The following is a 19,584-nucleotide window of genomic DNA, read 5'->3' as shown; positions in this document are numbered from 1 at the left end:
TCTGATTTCCGAAGAGTGGTGAGACCTATTTACACCAAACTCTTTAATTTAGACCCCCGTCTGTATCTCAGAAAGGATTTAACATACCTGATCCCTGAAAGAGGCAGGAATCGGGACACTTTGGTGTTCCTTTTCTCTCTGCCCCGTTGAGCATACCAGTCCCCTCTTTGCGTGTTTCCCATCTGTGAGAGCAAGCGCATTTTGAGCAATTACTGTATACACCAGGCACTGTTCCAGATATTCTACTCACCTGTCTTAATTCACCTCATTCTCCCAAATTACTATGAGATGTGTCTTCCGGATTTGTCAGCACAATTTCAGTCTGTTGTTCTCATACGGGCAGAATGACTTGTGGTGGCTTCTGCCATTTCAAAGAATGCTGGCGTTTCCTCTGGGTTCCAGAGGAACCAGTACCTGATGCTCCCAGCTTGATCCCCAAGTCATGTCATTGGGTTCCACTGCTGATAAGGACCTTGCCTTTGCACTTGGCTTTCCATGCTGGAAAGAAAGGGAAGTCTGCAGGACCGGGTCCCGGCGGAGAAGGGCACACACAGTGAGGATGGGGGGAGTGGAACCGGAAGACTGTCTGCCCACGTTGAATCTCTCCCCTGGCTTGGTGGCATGGGGTCATTATCCTTTCCTGGCTGGGGGTTTTAGGGGATGCTACCGACCCCCAGTCAGGATGGCTGTCAGAGAGAACTCCCGGCTCCGTCAGCCTGTCTAAGTAAGATCCGGCTGTGACTTCTGGTGGCTTCTGTCTCATCCTTGTACTCCACCCCCTTAGCCCCGGCTGCAGCACCCCTAGGCTCCCTGCCGGTGAGTCAAGGGCAGCTCAGCAGGAGGCCCGCCCTTCACCACCCTGACCTCCTTCCACGTTGCCTGGCTCCCCTTCCCAGCTGGGGGTGGGAGGAGTGAAAGGCAAAGTAGCAGCAGCCCCAGAGTGCAGCCCTGGGGTGGACGGGTGGCACGCTGGGCGGTTGCCACCAGGGCTCAGGCTCCGCCTTTTCCAGATGTCATCTGCCAAGTGCACAGCCACACCGGGCTGTGTGGGTGGCCGGGGGAGGTTCGGTGTGTGAATGTGTGTGTGTGTGGTCTCCGTGTCTGTGTCGTCGTGTGTCAGTTTACATAATTGTGTGTGGGGGTGTGTGTGTGTCTTCGTGAACGTGCATCCATGTGTGTGTGGGAGCGTGTGAGGGAGTTTGTGACTTGGTGTGTGCCTGAGTGTGTAGTGTGTGTGTGTGTGTGTGAATGAGTATGGGAGTGTTTGTCTTTCTGAGTGTATGTGACATCGGGGTTGGGATTCGGAGGGGGGTTGCCTCCTCCAGCCCTGAGATGCCAGGGACGCTGGACCCCAGCCCTGACAGGGTTGACAGGTGCTGGGGGGGGGACACAAAGGTCACCGAGGGTGGCGGGACACCCCCCACAACCCGGTCCTCTCATCTCAGGCTTCTTCACAATTCCTGGAGCTTAGGGCTGTTTTTCTCCTCTCCTTTTCCTCCCCTGGGGGCACAGGGCGACCGGGGTGGGGGGGGGAGGCAGGGGTACAGAGGGAGGCTCTAGGGGCTCGGATGGTCGGGCCGCCCTGGACGCCTGGCCTGGAACACTTGGTGCAGGCGGAGGCGAATACCAGAGTGGTCCTCAGACCACTTCCGTCCACCCCAGGTCCGCTGCACCTGCTGGGATACCTGGGGTGATTCTGCACTTGCACTGTTTCTCTTGTGCTCCACCTTGGGAGAGCTTGAAGTCTAGAGCTGTGGACCCCAAAGAACATTCTGAGGGACACAGGACAAGACAGCAGTCCCGTATCAAACCAGGGTGGTTCCGAAGCTGGCCCTGCCGCTGCGTGCGACCTGTGTGCACGTGAGGGTCAACCGCTTGCCCTTGGATCTTCGGGTTTGTCACTTACATCCCGGGGGGGGGGGAACAGCACCCACCTCGCAGGGGGATGCGCGGATTCCCTGGAGCACTGTGCGATGCGCAGGGTGGGGGGTTACTGCACCAACGCCCCGCCAGCGCGAACGTGGTTCATTGTCCTGAATGGATGTAGGAGCAAAGGCCCCCGGCAAACCCATTTACCTGCTGAATCCGACCTGTAAGGGGAACCCCGATGAAAAGGCAGGCCCAGCGGCTGGGGAACAGCCCGCACACCGGATGGGAGCCCAGACCCCGGGATGGCCAGGGACGCGGGTGACCTGGGCTCCAGATCAGTGACGGAGGTCCGGTGCTCTGTCGGTTCTGGTGACTCCCTGGGGACCCGGGCGGGGAGAGCGGTTTGGCGGACCACCAGCCCCCGCTCCCTTTGCAAATGGCACTTTCAGTTCTCCGGTTACGAGCCGGGAGGGGGGCCAGGGCCAGCGTGCGCACGCCGCCCGGGGTCCCGCGGTGGCCGGGGCGCTCGCGGCTCCAGGCGCACGCCCCACCGGCCGGGCGGACGGGAGCAGCGGGGGTCGGGGAGGAGTTGCAGCGGCGTCCGCCGCGCTCCCCGCAGTCGCTGGCTCTCCGACACTCCGCCTGGCTGGGGCCGCGAGAATTTGCCGACGGTGCCCGCGGCGCGGCGGGCCCCGGCCCCGCCCCCGGCCCCGCCCCCGGCCGGCGCCCCGCCCCCGGCCCCGCCCGCTCCGGCCCGCTGTCCGGGCCCCGCCCCGGGCCGCGCCCCTCCGCTGCTGCCCCGCTCGCCGGCTCCGCGCCGCGGGCCTGCCCTCAGGCCCCCGCGGGCTCGGCGCCGCCGCCGGGAGGCTCGCGTAGCTCCGGGACCCGCCCGCCGCGTCCCCTGGGCAACCGTCTCCAGGGAGATCGGGCCCCGCCCCCGGCACCGACACCCGGTACGGAGCCCACCTGTGCGGGCGTCTGCGGGGTCCCAGTGCCCCCCTGCGCACACCCCGCCCCGCCCAGCGCCCGGCTTTGTCCGCCTGGGGCGGTCGGGGTCCAGGGGCGTGGGGGCTGGGGGAGGCGCGCGCGTCCCGGGGCGGACCGGACGCTGCCGGGGAGGCCGAGGCAGGGGGCCGCGCTCGCGTTGTGATTCCCGGGTGTGGGCTGGTTCATGCTCTCCCGATCTCCGTGCATCCCTTTTGTGCCTCCGGGGGGGCGGGGATCCGGGGTGTCCCGCCGCCGCCCTTGATGGGATGAGCAGGGCCCTCAGCCGGGCTCCGGACGTGGACGCGCCTGTTCAGGGCAGGCTGTTTACTTGTCAGGGACCCAGCAGTTGCCGCGCGCATCTTCCCCTCCCCCTGTCCCCGATTCGGGACGGAGCATCCTGCGCGGTGTCGGTTCCTGGCGTTGCCTCCCAAGCTTTGCCCTTGAACCCAGAGGGCTAGAGGGCGGCCGACCCAGATCCCGAGGTCCTGGGCGGCAGGAGGGCCAGAGCAGAAGACGCACCTTCCTCCGGGAAGAGCCTCCTCCTCGGCCGCCCTCTTGTGAATTCTGCCCCGGCTCCCAGTTTCCTGACCTGAATTCCTGAGGACTAATTCCTTCTTGCTTTCCCTAACTCTTCCTTCTCTCGGCTCCATCATGTTTTCTGCTTTGTCTTTGCTCGTTTTGAAAGTGTTTTCTCTCTAATCATGTCTCATTTCCCTGTAACTGAACTGCTGGGTTTGTCCTCTTGTTAACTCCATCGGTCAGCAGTGGAAGTTCTTTCTTCCGCAGCTCCTGGCACTGACCTCTCATTTCTCTTGGGAAGCCCTTGCTATCCTCCCCTGAATGCTGAGTGAAGAGACCATCCAAGCCCCAGTTCCTGGGCTCCTGCAGCAGGGTCCATCGGGTATCCTTCCCGGGATTAGGCTCTCAGCAGCGAGAATTCCAGCCCGGTCCCTGGGAAGTGTATCCTTGGAAGGGACGCCTTTTCCAACGCCTTCCCAGCAGTGGGCTTTTTACTTATGGCGAAGCAAATGATTTAGGCTTCCCTGCTCCTCCAGAGCCCTCCCCAGCCTTGCCCAGTGGGCTCCGGCTGTGGAGGTAGCTGTGCCCAGGGGCTGTGGTTTGGAGAAAGGGGCGGGTCTTACTCGTAGCGTCCAGCCTGCTGGGCTTCGGGAGCTCAGGTGTCTTCCTGTCTCTGGGGTCAGATTATTCACAGGAGTGGCGGGCAGTGGGGGGGGAAGAAACACGAGGGATGCAGTAGTGGGAGGCCCTTCTCTCCACACACCCGCCCTTTTCCCTCTCCTGCAAGGAGGGATGAATCTGCCTGTATGATGCAATTTAGTACTTAAATGGGGAACTCAAGTCCAGGAATCTGCTTTTCCTATCCCTTGAATGGAACTTGAAGCCAGGCTTGACACAGACCATACACTTTGCCTTCAAAAAACCAAACAAAACCCACGAGTAACTAAGAATGATCTGAGGTATATACCTATATGTTCCTGTGTCATGAAATGCTCCGCTTTGCTTCCGTACCACCGAAGCAGCTGGGGTGGCGGTGACCTGGGTGGTGAGAAGGGCCCATCGAGCAGAATGTGACTGGTTTGCAAAATGAGAGCCTAAGTGAAACAGTTACTTTTGAGCTAAAGTCCTGTGAAGGAATGCATAGAAGTTTTGGGGAGCCTTTCTCCTTTAGAAATTTCATTCATTCATTCATTCATTCATTCATTCTTTTTTCCCCCCTCCAGACAGATAAGGAGCTCAGAGTGAGGCAGGGGCGGAATGGTGCTCATTGATTCCAAAGCATCTTTGATCTGCCAGCCAGAGGGGCCTTTGCTGCTGGTCTTTCTTGGACCGTTCCAGAGAGGTAGGTTGGGTGAAGGAGACAGGTGTGTGGGAAAGAAGAGATGTGATTTTGTAGACAGCTTAAGAATTTGAACAGACTCCCTCCTCCCTGACCATCCAGCCAAAGGAGAAGCTCTCTGACTTCTGATCTAGGACTAGATCACGCAGAGGAAGAGAATGACCCAGATGTGTGCTATGAGCCAACAAAGGGAAATGAACTAGACCTGGGCCGGCTCCCCGGGAGAGGGATACTGCTGCCTGTGAAGGGGAGGGGGAGGCTCTGCTCCCAGCAACCCTGGGGCTCATTACTGAGCTATTTGACTTGCTTCAGTCATGGTAGAGTTGGGCTGGCCTTTTTGGGGAGAGAAAAATGAAAACTTTCATCCAAAGGGAATGGATTGAATTCTTACAACTTGGCATTGCTTCTCAAAGACTTCGTAGGTAGGGACATTCTGTCTCTCCAGAGAGTTGGCAGTCGCTGTATCAGTAAGACAGTGCTCATTAGAACTCCCTGGATGTTCGCTGGGAGATGGATGCAGTCCTTTCTTGGTGCAAATGAAGAAACTGAGGCCAGAGGCTGATACTGGCCGAGCATTGGCTTTGCTGTCTGGATGCTTGAGCAGCTCCTGTCATTTCTGATGGAAAGGGGCCCAGGCTTACAGCCTGGGGACATCCTTGGAAGCTTCCCCCCGGCCCCACCCCAACCTCATTTTCTCTAGATCTTCATCAGTATTTTCTGAACTTTGTTAGTGTGGCTCTCTTTAAAAAGATCAAGATACTAAAACAGAATTTTGACATATAGAGTAGAAGAAAATGGAGTGCCCTGTGGTCCAGGCAGAGACTGGCCTAGGACGTCCACTCAGCACCCTGTCCCATTTCTGCCACCCTCTGAAGATCTTGGGGTTGCTTCTGTGGAACCCCAGAACTCTGGAACATAGTAAAAAACCATGGATTGTGTAGACCTCTGTTGGGGGATTGGAGTTTCTTCTGTACACCTGTTTACCTATTTATAGTATCTTGATTCTCTCTCTTTTTTTAAAAGATGTATTTGTTTATTTGAGAGAGGGAGAGAGAGAACGCAGACACAGGGGAAGGGACAGAGGGAGAGGGAGAATCCCAAGTAGACTCTGCGCTGAGCACAGAGCCTGATGCAGGGCTCGATCACATCACCCAGAGATCATGACCCGAGCCCAAATCAAGAGTCATATGCTTAACTGACTGAGCCACCCAGAGGCCCCAACAGTATCTTGATTCTTGTTTCAGCAGATGTCTTTTAATAATTTTTAACCCTCATACTTTTTTATTTATTAAGAAATGCCCACTTACTCTTGGAAGTTTGCCCCCCAGATTGGCATAACCCACTGAGCCCTAACCACCCCCAAGGGAACCACTGATTCCTTGAAGGAGTATCCTCCCCCAGATCCCCCAGAAAGCCTTCTATGTGCCTATCTTTGGAAACTTACTTTTTATGTATTGTTAAATGTTACTATGAACTTCCATGAAAATACGACTAATTGAATGCATATGTTTCTCCTGGCTCTGTTTCAAAAGCCCACTAAAATGAGAGTAAGGGATTAAAAAAGGACGAAATCCTTAAGGAAACAGAAAAGGAAATGATGGAGGAGGAGGAGGAGTGAGCAAACACTTTGAGAAACAGAAAGTAGGTCGGTGAAAGAGATGGAAAACTTAAAGTCTTGAATGTCCTGTGTCATGGTAGGGGAAGGCAGGTGTGTTCAAGGACCCACCAAAGGCCCAAGAGTGGGAGCTACAGTGTTCCTGATGACGGGCTGCAGGGTGGGCTGGAATCAGGAAAATTGAAGGTGTGTGTCAGAGCAACAGACCCCTCTCTCAGCCCACATAGTCAGGTGGCTCCCTCTTCCATCCCAGCGGAACATGCCTGTTTTCCCAGAGGCCTCGTTGAACCAGAGCAGCTCAGGCCTGGACTGGGGTGGAAGGAGGCGTGGGATCAGCTGAGTGTAAGAGGCACTGTATTGAGAACAGAAAGATTCAGTGAAAGCTGGTACACGAAACAGTGAGACCTTTCCCTGCTTGGCTCCCAGAACATGGCAGCCTAATCTATACTCCTCTCCGGTTGGGGCCTTGACTTCTCTCTGAGGAAATGGAGCTCACAAGAAAAAATGACCCTCAAAGACTAACACTGAAGGGACCCTCTTGGAAAGCTAGCTTGCTGCTTTGTCATTTCACAGTGATGCCTGCCAGGCAACTGGCCTTTAGCTGTGCACAGACAGCTCTGAGTGCCTCTCTTAAGTTTGAATGGGCACCTGTGGATCATCCCACATAGAATGACGTCCCTAGCATGAAAGAGACCCAAATGAACAAAAAAAGGGCCAGAAGTCGTAAACATGGTTGTTGAAAAACAGGAACACTCATGAAACAATAGTAGGCTCTGGGATATAAAAACTGTGATGGTAGAGGTGCGTGGCTGGCTCAGTCCAGAGCGTGTGACTCTTGATCTCAGAGTTGTGAGTTTGAGCCCCATGTTGGGTATAGAGATTGCTTAAAAATAAAATAAAATCTTTTTTTTTTTAATATTTTATTTATTTGACAGGGAGATGGAGAGAGAGCACAAGCAGAGCTGCAGGGAGAGGGAGAAGTAGGCTCTCTGCCGAGCAGGGAACCTGATGCGGGCTCTATCCAGGACCGCGGGATCATGACCCGAGCCGAAGGCAGCCACTTAACTGACTGGGCCACCCAGGTGCCTCTAAAAACAAAATCTTTAAAACAAAACCCAAACAAACAAAAAAAACAAAACAGCAACTAATATTAGCAGCAAAAATCTCAATAAAATAGAGCTAGAGGGTGCCTGGGTGGCTCAGTTGGTTGAGCACTGCCTTCAGCTCAGGTCGTGATCCGCGAGTCCCGGGATCGAGTCCCATATCCGGCTCCTAGTTCCATGGGGAGTCTGCTTCTTCCTCTGATCTTCTCCCCTCTCATGCTCTCTCTCTCTCTCTCTCTCTCTCAAATAAGTAAATAAAATCTAAAAAATAAAATAAAAAAATAAAGCTAGAGATTGAAAAGTGAATTTCTACAAAGTAAAACAAAAAGACTTAAGAGATGGAGAATAAGAAAGAAAATATAAGAAGACGGGAGGATCAGTTCAGGACTCTTGCTATCCACCTCAGAGGAACTCAAGACAGAGAGGAAAATGAAGAAAGGGAAGTTACCAAGCTATAGGAAAAAAATTCTAGAACTGAAGGAACTTCTGTATGAAGAGTATCTGAGTAGAACTCAACAATGAGTAATAGAAGACATGCTTCACAAAAGTAAAGTGTGCACTACAGGACGTCATCATGAACTTTCAAAACTCCAGCGACAGAACTTGCCAAAAGCCAACAAAGAGAAAAGGGGCCACATCTAGAAGATCAGATAAAAAATGGCACTGGACTTCACAAAAGCAGCACCAGAAGCCACAAGACAATGGAGCAACTCTTTCAAATTTCCAAGGGAAATTAATTCCCGGGCGAGAAGTCTGTAATTGTCATTCAAGCAAAATAATAGCATAAAGGCACCTTTGTAGGTGTGAATTTTCCAAAGCTCTGTGTGTGTGTGTGCGCACACATGCACGTACACACGTCTTTGTATCGCTATTCAAGGAAACTAGTGGAGACTGTACTCTACGAAAATGAGAGTAAACTAGGAAAGCGGAACAAGGGATACAATATGTGATTGTCTCTTGTTCTTATTTGTCTCTGTTCCCAAGTAGCTTTCAGCATTTCAGCTCTTACCTTACTTTGAGTTTTGCAAGTGCAGACACCTACCAACCCCAGGGACTGAAAAGGACTGACTTTCAAGCTTTCCCTGTGGCCAGGGCCCGTGACCTAGACTCCAAGGATGAGTGCACCCATTGCTGTATTTTGGCAGAGGAGAGGGATGAAGCACGTGCTGTACCATGGTTATAGCCGTAGCAGCCACGATGGGCTCCAAGGTCAACTTGTTGGCGCGGACATGGCCAAGGTACCAACTGGCATTTAGTATCAGTGGCAGTAGGGGCAGTTCCGCCATCAGACCTGCACTGTGGAATCCAGTGTACCAGGTTCTGTTTCTTTTTTGGTTCAGCTTTCTGTTTTTCCTGGCGTTGATAAGCACCTCCGTGTCTCTTTATTTGCTATGTTCGCAATGTACTCATCACCAGTTCTTCCTCAAACTCTCCAACAGAGCTGTGAAACTCCTCACAGTGCAGCAAATAAGCCAAATGATCTGTCAGCAACTTTTCTGCTTAATCAGTGAGAGTTGGCTTCTTTACTTGCAACCCAGAACCTTGACGGGTAGAGAGAATGGTGAGAATTCCCAATTGCGGCGAAGCGAAGTCCCAGTGGTGCAGCTGCACAGCCCATGTAGAGATCCGCCAGGCGAGTTAGGAGCAGTATGGCTGAGGGCACCAGGAGGGATATCTTCAAGAAAAAAAAAATGAAGCTGGTGGATTATCGGACCTGTTTACCGTATAAGGAAGAGTTTCATAGTTCTGTTGGAGAGTTGGGGGAAGAATTCCGTATTTGCACATAGAAAACAAAGGAATTATATTTGTACATAGAAAATGAAGCAAATTATAAGTGAGGCAACTATCAACTATAGAAATAACGATAAGTTGAATAAGAAGGAAATAAAACCAGAATATACTATGTGGTTTAGTGTTAAACACTAAATGTAGTCATAATAATATAAGCACTTAAGTTTGTTTTTTTTTTTTTTAAAGATTTTATTTATTTATTAAGGGAGGGAGAGGGAGAGGCAGACTCCCCGCCGAGCAGGGAGCCCAAGGCGGGGCTCCGTCCCAGGACCCCGAGATCATGACCTGAGCCAAAGGCAGATGCTTAACCAACTGAGCCACCCAGGAGCCCTCAAGTTTGATTAACAAAAAAATTATCACGTAGCTGTGTTCAGAAGACGGAGGAGAGGATATATGCGTGTATGCAGAAGGCACAGTCTTATCTTCTAAGGTCAGAAGTTAAAAGTCGGAAATCGAGAAATACCCGTGTAAATCGGTTATTTAGAAAATTGGAGACAAATACCCAAAAAAAATCTGTAGTCGGGGGCGGGAGGTTTGGACGTGCAGGGCAGGGGGACTGCTCTTTTTTTTTTTCCCCCTGCAAACGGTTTAGCTTTCATTCATTTCATTCATTTTTAAAACCACGTGCTTGCCTAACGTTAGATAACAAAACTTTGAAATCATCGTCATAGCCTCCATATCCACCCCTGTTACAGCTGTTTCCATTTTTTCTGTGCTTCCTGAAATGTTTTGTCCACAAACAGATGTTGCCATGACGAACGGAGGGGCACCTTCTGGTTCTCTCTCTCGGGGGCCGTATCTGCGGGGCTCTGGTACACAGGTGCCGTTGCGATGACTGTCTTCACTCCTGTTAATTATCATAATTTCCCTGTGATTTTTGATTTTCTGCTTTCGTGAAAACCACAAATGAATATCTTCATACGTACAGCTTTTTACCCCCACCTTTGCATTGCTTCCTTAGGACAATTCCCAAATTCCCCAAATTCCCAGACCTAAGAGTGTGGATCTGTCTCTTGATTTTGATGGGTAGTGTCAAAGGTTTCTCCATTTGGGTGTAGGCCCTTGGCCTCCCTGGGTGGGCCATGAACTGAACATCATAGGAGATAGTTGGGATCAAATTTTTTTGGTAGGATAGTTGGCTCATTTTTCTGATGACATCAGAGGTCAGGAGTCTCTCTCTCTTTCCCTCCTCTCCCTCTCCCTCTCTCTCTTTTTATAGAACAGAATTTCCAGAGACTTTTGCCTCTCATTCTTCGATGTCTGTGTATTTGATTTTCTTGCACTGAGGATTTTTTTTTTCATTTTTAAATATTCAAAATAAAAGTTACCATTCTGTCAAATAATAGAGGTTCAAGGGAGACCCATTTAAAATGGGAGACAGTATGGGACGCCTGGGTGGCTCAGTCAGTGAAGCGTCTGCCTCCGCTTCAGGTCATGATCCCAGGATCCTGGGATCAAGTCCGGAGTCAGGCTCCTTGCTCAGTGGGGAGTCTGCTTCTCCCTCTCCCTCTGCCTCTACCCCCTGCATTCACACCTTCTTTCTCTCTCAAATAAATAAATAAATAAAATCTTTTTAAAAAAGGTTTTATTTATTTATTTGACACAGAGAGTGAGGGAGCACGAGTGGGGGGAAGGGCAGTGGGAGAGGAAGAAGCAGGCTCCCCCCCCCCCGCCCCCAACCTGAGCAGCGAACCCGACACGGGCTCCATCCCAGGACCCTGAGATCACGACCTGAGCTGAAGGCACGCACTTCACCGACTAAACCACCAGGCGCCCCACTAAAGAAAATCTTTTTTTTAAAAATGGGAGAGAGTAAAAAGAAGAAACAAAGAGGGCGCCTGGGTGGCTCAAGGGGTTAAAGCCTCTGCCTTCGGCTCAGGTCATGATCCCAGGGCCCTGGGATCGAATCCCACATCGGGCTCTCTGCTCAGCAGGGAGCCTGCTTCCTCCTCTCTCTCTCTCTCTCTCTGCCTGCCTCTCTGCCTACTTGTGATCTGTCAAATAAATAAATAAATAAAATCTTTAAAAAAAAAAAAAAAGAAGAAGAAACAAAGAAAGAGGGAGGCAGCAGCGGATAGACGAGGAATCAGGCAGCTCGCGCCCTCAGCTCACCTGCCAAGCGGACATTGGGAGGCTCCGTTATTTTCGTCCATCCTCGGCCTTCATCCCTCCCATCCCTTTCCTCCTGTGGCCAGAGCCTGGGGTGTCAGACTGCCCTCCAGACAAGCCCCCTCTTCCTAGTCGTGGGCATGGTTTTGGGGGTGTCCGACTTGGCTGGCCTCTGGCTTCTGGACATTTCCCTCCCATCCCCCTTTGAGAGACAAGTTCCTCCTTCACCTGACCACCACCGGACCCCGCCTGCCGCAGCCAAGTTCTCCCTCTTGCTGGGCCACAGACACTTTCCACCCCACAAACCGGGATGGCCAGAGGGGACAGAGGATGCTGCTACTCCCGGGTCTCTAGGAGAGACACCCTGAAGCGGGTCTCATGGAAGGTGCTGTGTTTTGAGAGAACAGCTCGCCTGTCCTAAACCTACACCTGTTGGGGGAACCCGGGGCCAGTCCATTTTCCATCTGGTCTCTACCTGCAGTTCTTTGTCAGGAAGGTTGTCGCGGGCGGGGAGTACTAGGGCTGCGGTGCTGGAAAGCCTCATCCCCAGCCTTGACGAGCAGACGATGGGGGGGCGTTTTGTGGCAGGTGGGGCCCGAGTTTTCCCGCATTAATCTTGCCCTGCCTGCTCTTGCCTGGGGCCCCGCCCTCATGGCTTTCCCACATTCTTGCCTCACTCATGTCCATTTTCCTCCGGGCAGCCAAAGCAATTTTTGTCCAGCACAAAGTCAGGGCTTATCCATCCCCTGCTTAAAACCCTCCAATGGCCTCCCATTGTTGTGGTAACAAAATCTGGCTCCACACTGGGCCTATGAGGCCCTGCAGGGTCGGGCTCACCGCCTCTCCCAGTCAGCCCGCCTCTGGGTCATTGACTCCGGCTGCCTGGTCTCCTGCCTCAGGGCGTTCGCGCTTCCAGCTCCGGCTGCCTGAACCCTGTTTCATGGATCTTCGCCTGATCTTTCTCATCCTCTGGGCCTCAACTCCAAAATGATCTCTCTTGAGCACCCTCCCCAGAACTACCATCCAAAGGAGACCCCCCGCAAGTCCCTTTTATTCCGTTCCGACTCTTTTCTTACCTGAAGTCATCTTTTCTTTCTTTCTTTTGCTTTTCTCCTGTTAGACTAAAAACTCCATAGGGTTGGGGGATGGTTGCGAAGTGGGGCCTCTGGATAAAGCATCTTGGGAATTCAGCTCTGAGGCGCCTACGTGCCCCCACTTTGCGCATATGTTAGGCAGCAGGAAAATCATCCACTTCATTCTCCGAGGAAGAGTGTCTGGGAACAGAACACTTACTAGGAGGACTTTCTGGAGGCTGAGAAGCACCTGAAAATCAGCCCAGGTCAGGAGGCCTAGCTCCGCGCAGCCTGGTGCGGAAGGCCAGCCCAGGTGGCTCCCGGTCCCTTGTCCCAGTGGCTGCTGCTCTCGTACCCTCCCAGCCCAGGCTGATGGTAGATACTAGATAACGTGCGTAGCCGCCTTCGAGACATTTCTGAGACGCCTCTTGAGCTTTCGGGGTGGTGACTTTCAGCTCTGAAATTGGGTTTTTCACAGATGTTTTGTCCTGAAGTGCTAAGAACAGAGCATCTCTATAGACGGGTTCACGCTTGCTCTGGAGTATAACAGGTGAGGGTACAGGCCTGTCTCATTCAGGGAACCCTCGGGGAGGACGAGGATGTTTACGGCTCGGATAAGCAGGATGCAACTTCCCTTCTCCCCGCTGCGTGTCCCCTGCACCCAGCTGGCTGCGAGTGACTCATGCGTTCCGTTGGAAAGTTTTCCCCAGGGCATGGGACTCCAGCACCAGAAAGCCCGTCTTCGTATTGAAAAACGCTGGGCACTGGCTCCTACTCGGAGTGTTAGCCACACCTGCGATCGCCACGAGGAAGATGTGGAACCCTAGCAGACCCAGGAGACAGACTCACAGCCTTAATACAGTGGAACTTCCAGAGAAGCGAGAGGGAGGCCTCGGGGGTCCTCAGTTTGGCACAAGCCACCAGCCAGCCGGTGTGCCAGTGCCGGGGAGACTAGTGGATGCGCTGCCACCTCATTCCCGGGCTGATGGAAGCACGGTGGCTCTGGGATGGGACACCCCTTGCTTGCCCTCCTCTTTTAGAAATAGATTAGGGCCCTAGGGGCACCTGGGTGGCCCTCTCGGTGAAGCGTCCGACTCTTGATTTCAGCTCAGGTCATGATCGTTTGATACTGTGCTGATGATTCGATGCGGGCAGACAGGGCAGTGGTGGCTGACTCAGAGCAAGGAAGGGTGACTCATGGCTCAACTTTGGTGGGTGCCTCTAGTGCCTTGAGGTGGACCTGGCCCTTGCTTAGCCTCTCTCAGGCCAGCTCACGCGTCTCTGGGGGGAGCCTGCTGACCCCCGGTAATGCGCTGGGAGCGGCAAAGACCTCTCCCCTACGCTCCACACCCGGGGCTTGTCTCCTTGTCTCTCTCCATGGGTGTGTTCGCTAAGCGGCTCGGATCACTGAGTCTGAAATGGACCTCTTGCCATCTTGTTGACCCCAGATCTGTTTCTCCCTCACATTTCCCCCATTTCAGTGTATTTCCAGCGCCCCTTCAATCTCCCAAGCCCACACCCAGCTGTCATCCTTCCTTCTTCCCCCGCGAGCCCCCATCCCATCCCCCAGGCTCCTGAATATATCCTAATTCCCGGACTTTCTCATCCCTGGAGGCCTGAGCTCCCCACGCCCACACCCCACGGACTGGCTGGCTTCTCTCCGGTCCTTCCACGCTGAGCCAGCGGCATCATTCTGGATGCAAATCGGGTCCCGTGCTCCTTTGCTAAGGCCGCCCACCACTCTCTGAGTGACACCCAGGCATCTCCCCTGTGAATTCTCCCCAGGACTTGGTCCCGGCTGATCTCTTCACCCCATCTCATCCCTGTCCTCCCCTCCCTGCCCCACCCGCTTGCTCTAGTGGGAGTGGCCTGCCTTCCGTCCGCCGTGGACACGGCTGACCGGCTCTGGTTCTCTGCTCCGGTGTCCTCTTCTCAGAGGGGCTCTTCCTGGCCTCCCCCCAGGGGAGTAGGCTCTCTCCATTACATCACCATTTGGCGTGCTGTCTTCCCCGTGTTGATAGAATGGGACACCCACTACCCCGTGTGTGGGTATTCCTGTCTCCCCCATGCACCGCTCTTGGGACTTAATAAATAGTTTAAACTAATATATCTCAGACTGAGTCATAGGTACAAAATATTAAATGCGGTGATACATGGGTGTCAGTTACTTCCATGAGATGAAATCACCAACAGTAATTGGGAATTCCTGCATTCAGATCCAAGAGATTCATTGAGAGAATCTGACTTCCTGGGAGAAACAGCCAGAAAGGTTGGCAGCCAGAGAGCTCAGTAGAACCGTCGAAGAACTTTCTTGAGGGAAGGGGCTGATAAGATTTTATTAAGCTAAACCGTGGGAGTCTGGCACCCAGAACATTCTTCAACAGTTGGCCTTTCAGGCCCCATCCATAGCATCTTTTTTCGCAGAGTACCAGACTTTGGCAAGAGTCCAAAAACTGTGTTGTAGGGAGAAGAGAGGTACTGAGGTCATCATCCAGGAAAAGGAGCCGTCAGATGACAGACAGCTCTTGGTACCTCTAGATAACAACACAAAGATCAGGTTTGGCTCCAAGAGGTGGGCCAATTTCCAAGGAAAGAACTTTCTAAAAACTAGAAGCTTCCTAAAATGGAATGTGCAGCGGCAAATGACCAAAAACAACAGCTAAACCCAACCCCCCCCCAAAAAAAAACCCAAAAAAGACAAACTCTTCCAAGTTAAAAAAAAAAAAAGTGGGGGTGGAGAGGCTGGGGAGGCAGGGGGATTTTTTTGCAAGATAGAACTGAAAATCCAGGGAGAGCCTCAGGCATGGCTGGATCCAGGGACTCAAAGGCTGTCTTCAGGACTCCACCACTCTCCTACGAGCTCTCCTCTCCTTCATGGTGGTCTTTTCTCAAGTTTCACCCCTAAGAGCAGCAGGGTGCTGGTACTTTTCAGTTTCTTGATCTGGAAGCTGGGGACTTTTCACTAACTCAACACACCCCCAGTAGGAGTGGAGGAACAGAGTAGCAGAGGAGCAGAGGAGCAGCTCTAGGTGGATATTCTCTTTTCTGCTACTCCGGGAGGCAGTACCTGAAGACAGATACCCAGGTGTCAAAGGCAGTGGACTGACTTGACATTCTCACTGCCATCCTGGAATCACTGTGGCCAGGAGAGGACACGCAGTGATTGGTGGGCCCAGCCTCCTCCTGGTTCCAATCCAGTTCCTGTGGCTGGGGTGGGCCAGGAAGTCAGCTTGGCAGAACCACTCCTACTGAGGGTGTGTTGAGTTAGTGAAAAGTCCCCAGCTTCCAGATCAAGAAACTGAAAAGTACCAGCACCCAGAAGCCCCTCGTACCCTTTTACGCTGGGGTAACTGCCCTTTTGGGGTCACCCCGTCTCCCCCTCCGCCATCATAGATGAGCTCTGCCTGTGTTCTCTGTATAATTAGAATCGTGAGCACATACTCTTACGCCTGACTTCGTTGGTTCATTTTCATGTTTATGAGATTCGTTTACACCGTTGTGTGTATTTGTAGATCGCTCATTGTCATTGCTTTGTAACATGCCACTAGGAAAAGAGACCATCATTTATTTCTCCATTATACTGCTGATGTGCATTTGGGAAGTTTCCAGTTTGGGACTATTCAGAATAGCAGTGCCGTACACACTCCTGTTTGTGTTTCCCCTTGCACAGGGACTCGTATTTCCGATAAGTGTAGACCGAGGTGTGCAATTAATTGCTGGGTCAGAGGGCATCACGTGCTCACTTTAATAGATACTGCCAAGACTGGATACTTTGTCCAAGCGGTTGTAGCCATTTGCGTTCTTGGAGCAGTTCTAAAGTCCCCGGATTAGTTGGCGCCTTTGTCCCATACATTGTGGGGTGATGAGTCTGAGCTTCGTGGAGGGTTGGGGCTTGTGAGCAGTTGAACTTGGGTCCTTGGTGCGCAAAGAGAGAGGGTTCCTGCTTCCTCCTGTCGCATCTCTGACATTTGGTTATCTCCTGCCCACGCCATCCTGGGTCTTCCTTCCTTAGGCATGAGCTTTATACATGGAAGTATGACCGTGCATCCCAGACGGGTGAGGTTAGTTGAAGGCTTCCTTCCACAGCACTATGGGGCAGAAGAGCGAGGGGGTGCATTTGTCCCCTTTGGCTGGAGTCCCAAGGAGCTCATGCTACTTGTGTCCATCTGGGCCTCGGGATTGAGTGGCCGCAGGTGCCCTGACTTCCTGAGCGTGGGCAGAACACTTGGCAGTGTTGTAAGTGGATTCTCGAGGATTCCTGCCTGTCTCTCCCCCACTATTTTGAATCAAAAAGAAAGCCTTTGGCCTGGCCATTCTCAGAAAGAGGAACCCAAAGTAGGATGTGGTTTTACAATCAGAGGAACTGGATCCCAGTGGTGGTGACACAGTCGCGCCAGCGCGACGCGCGTGTCGTGCTGCTCCCAGCAGATTCTACACTTAGCGCATCGACGAGGCTGAGGTCTGGGCCCTGTTGGCAGAGCCCCTGAAAGAATATCTCCCACAAGCTACACAATCCCTTTCAGTCATTTTTCTGAGTCATTTACATCTAGGAGGATGGGACCCCAGCATAGGGAAATCTTTCTCGAAAGAATAAAAACCAGAACGTAAAGGACAGTATTTGACTACATCGGCATTACAGACTTTTCCTTCACCAAAAAAGGCACCATAAACAAAATGAAAAGATGACTCGGACCAAAAGAAGATATTTCCAACTCATTTAAGCAACAGAGAGATTGAATCTGGAGTATATTTTTTAAAAACCCTATAAACCAATAAGAAAAAGACAACCCCGCAGGAAAAAATGGGCAACATTTATAAGCAGGCTATTTGCAGAAGATAAACATTTTTATGGCTCATCAGGGAAATGCAAATTAAAACGACAAAGGAGCATTCCGTGCACATCAGATTGGCAGAAACAGTGAATTGGACGATACCAAGTGCCGATGGAGATACGGAGAGTAAGCCGGGGACAGCGCTGGTCCCGTTGCTAACGGGCACCGCTTCTTTCCTTTAGTAAAGCTGAGGCTCTTGTTCTAGCTGTCATAGGTCATGGCCGTGATCCGACAGTTCCCCCAGACAGGTGTTGTCCAGCGTGGTGGCCCCCTGCCAGGTGTCGCTCTTGAGTACTTGGAAATGGGAAAAGTGACTGAAGAACAACATTTATAAGTATTTTCTTTCATTTTGATTCATTCAAATGTCAGAATGGATACTCGACTCATTTCTTGGAAAACTTTTCAGTCTATTTGGAGCAGCTTCAGTCCGCGGCCCTCCTTTTTCATCTGTGAAGTGTATGACATCGACATAGAGGTCAAGTGTTTCCGGTGGAAATGTAGGATCCAAGCTGCAGTGTGCTCTAAGTGAAAATACACACCAGATTTCAAAGACTTCATGCCCCCAAAAGAATGTAAACTATCTCATTAGTAATTTTGCCACGTTGAGGGCCATTTTGAAATGACTGTATTTTAGATATATTGGGTTAAGAAAAATAGATGAGTAAACTTAATTTTTATCTTCTTACTTCTTTTGAATGTGACTGCTGGCAACTTTGACATCACCTGTGTGGTTCCCATTGTATTTCTTTGGACAATGCTCATCCCGACTCTATCTGCACACAAAGAAAGGTGTGTAAGGAGAGACATTGTAGCATTGTTTGTAATAACCCAAAAGAGCAGAAACAAACCCTGAGGTTCATCAGTAAGAGAAGGGGTAAATAAACTGTGGTTTATTGACACAGGGAAATAGCACAGGAGTTACAATGAATAAGCCGCAGCTACATGTATCAATGCGGATGAGGCTAAAGAACATAATGTGGGGGGCGCCTGGGTGGCTCAGTGGGTTAAGCCTCTGCCTTTTGCTCAAGGTCATGATCTCAGGGTCCTGGGATCAAGCCCCGCATTGCATCGGGTTCTCTGCTCGGCGGGGAGCCTGCATTCCCCTCTGCCTGCCTCTTTGCCTACTTGTGATCTGTTTGTCAAATAAATAAATAAAATCTAAAAAAAAAAAAAAGAAGAACATAACGTGGGTTGCAGGTTACAGAAGACTCGCTTTTCAGAGCTATTCATACCAAGTTTGAAGCGTGCAAAAGTGTTGAGAATTGTTTGTGGATACATATTAGTACAATCAAAGTATAAAAACATGCATGGAAATTACAAATAACCAGAATCCAGATGCTGGTAGCGTGGCCGGGGCGGGGGTGGTGGTGGAGATACTCAAAAGACCTTTAATTGTGTCTATAGCATTTTATTACTGAAAAGTGGGTATGACCGAGGGGGGATACTTCAACAAGTTGTTTGATGGCCAAAGCCATTTTTAAGCCACTTGGTTTCTGGTTAGGAAGTTTCCAAGAGGGGCGCCTCTGAGTGGCTCAGATGGTCGAGCATCTGTCTTCTGTTCTGGTCATGATCTCAGGGTCCTAGGATAGAGCCCTGCATCAGGCTCCCTGCTCAGTGGGAGCCTGCTTCTCCCTCTCCCTCTGCCCATTATTCCCCTTGCTTGTGCTCTCTGTGTCAAATAAATAAAATGTTTTTAAAAAGAAAGAAAGAAAGTTTCCAAGAACTGCAGCCTTTGGTCCTTCTCGAGTCCTGGGCTGTCTGACCAAGGACCCTGCCATCCCCCGCCTCTGTCTGCCAGCTGGGGGCCGTGGTGGGGTATCCTGCGTGTGTGCGTTCCCGAGAAAAAATGATTTGGAATGGGTCTGTTGGTGTCTTGAATTGGGGCCACTGTGCTGAGGGACGTAGGGTGTCGTGAGAGGGGGAACAGAGTCTGGGGGACAGTAGGAGCCCCAAGCCACCCCAGGCAGGACGAGGCCCCAGAGGGAGGCAAGTTTGGGGCGCCCAAGGGAGAGACTCCTTCCTGAATTTCCTGCCGCCAAAGATCCCGACATTCTGATTTTCCAGAGAATCCTTTCAAAGGATTCATCCAGCGCGCTGGGGATGGCTCATTTTGCCTTTCCTTCCTTTCCAGGACAACCAGGGTCTGAGAGGTGAGAGAGCAGAATGCCCCCTGGGGTTGACTGCCCCATGGAATTCTGGACCAAGGAGGAGAATCAGAGTGTGGCTGTTGACTTCCTGCTGCCCACGGGGGTCTATCTGAACTTCCCTGTGTCCCGGAATGCCAACCTCAGCACCATCAAGAAGGTACGACCCTGACCTTCGAGCTTGGAACTCGGAGGGCAAGACG

The 19,584-nt window shown here is 51.8% G+C and overlaps 1 protein-coding gene across 1 annotated transcript in view; it reads left to right on the top strand.

Moving 5' to 3' along the window:
- Positions 1-19,584, top strand: part of PIK3CD (phosphatidylinositol-4,5-bisphosphate 3-kinase catalytic subunit delta) — a 50,498-nt gene that overhangs the window by 17,488 nt on the left and 13,426 nt on the right. Inside the window, exons 2-3 of the mRNA XM_080801021.1 lie at positions 4,599-4,717; positions 19,369-19,541. Of these exons, the coding sequence (XP_080657147.1) occupies positions 19,401-19,541 (141 nt within the window). The 5' untranslated portion in view covers positions 4,599-4,717; positions 19,369-19,400. The remainder of the gene's footprint in view (positions 1-4,598; positions 4,718-19,368; positions 19,542-19,584) is intronic.

Source organism: Martes martes (genome assembly GCF_963455335.1).
Source record: "Martes martes genome assembly, chromosome: 4".
Classification (NCBI taxonomy): Eukaryota; Metazoa; Chordata; class Mammalia; order Carnivora; family Mustelidae; genus Martes; species Martes martes.
The sequence above is the reverse complement of the archived record's forward strand: the minus strand, read 5'-3'. Positions and strand labels throughout refer to the sequence as shown.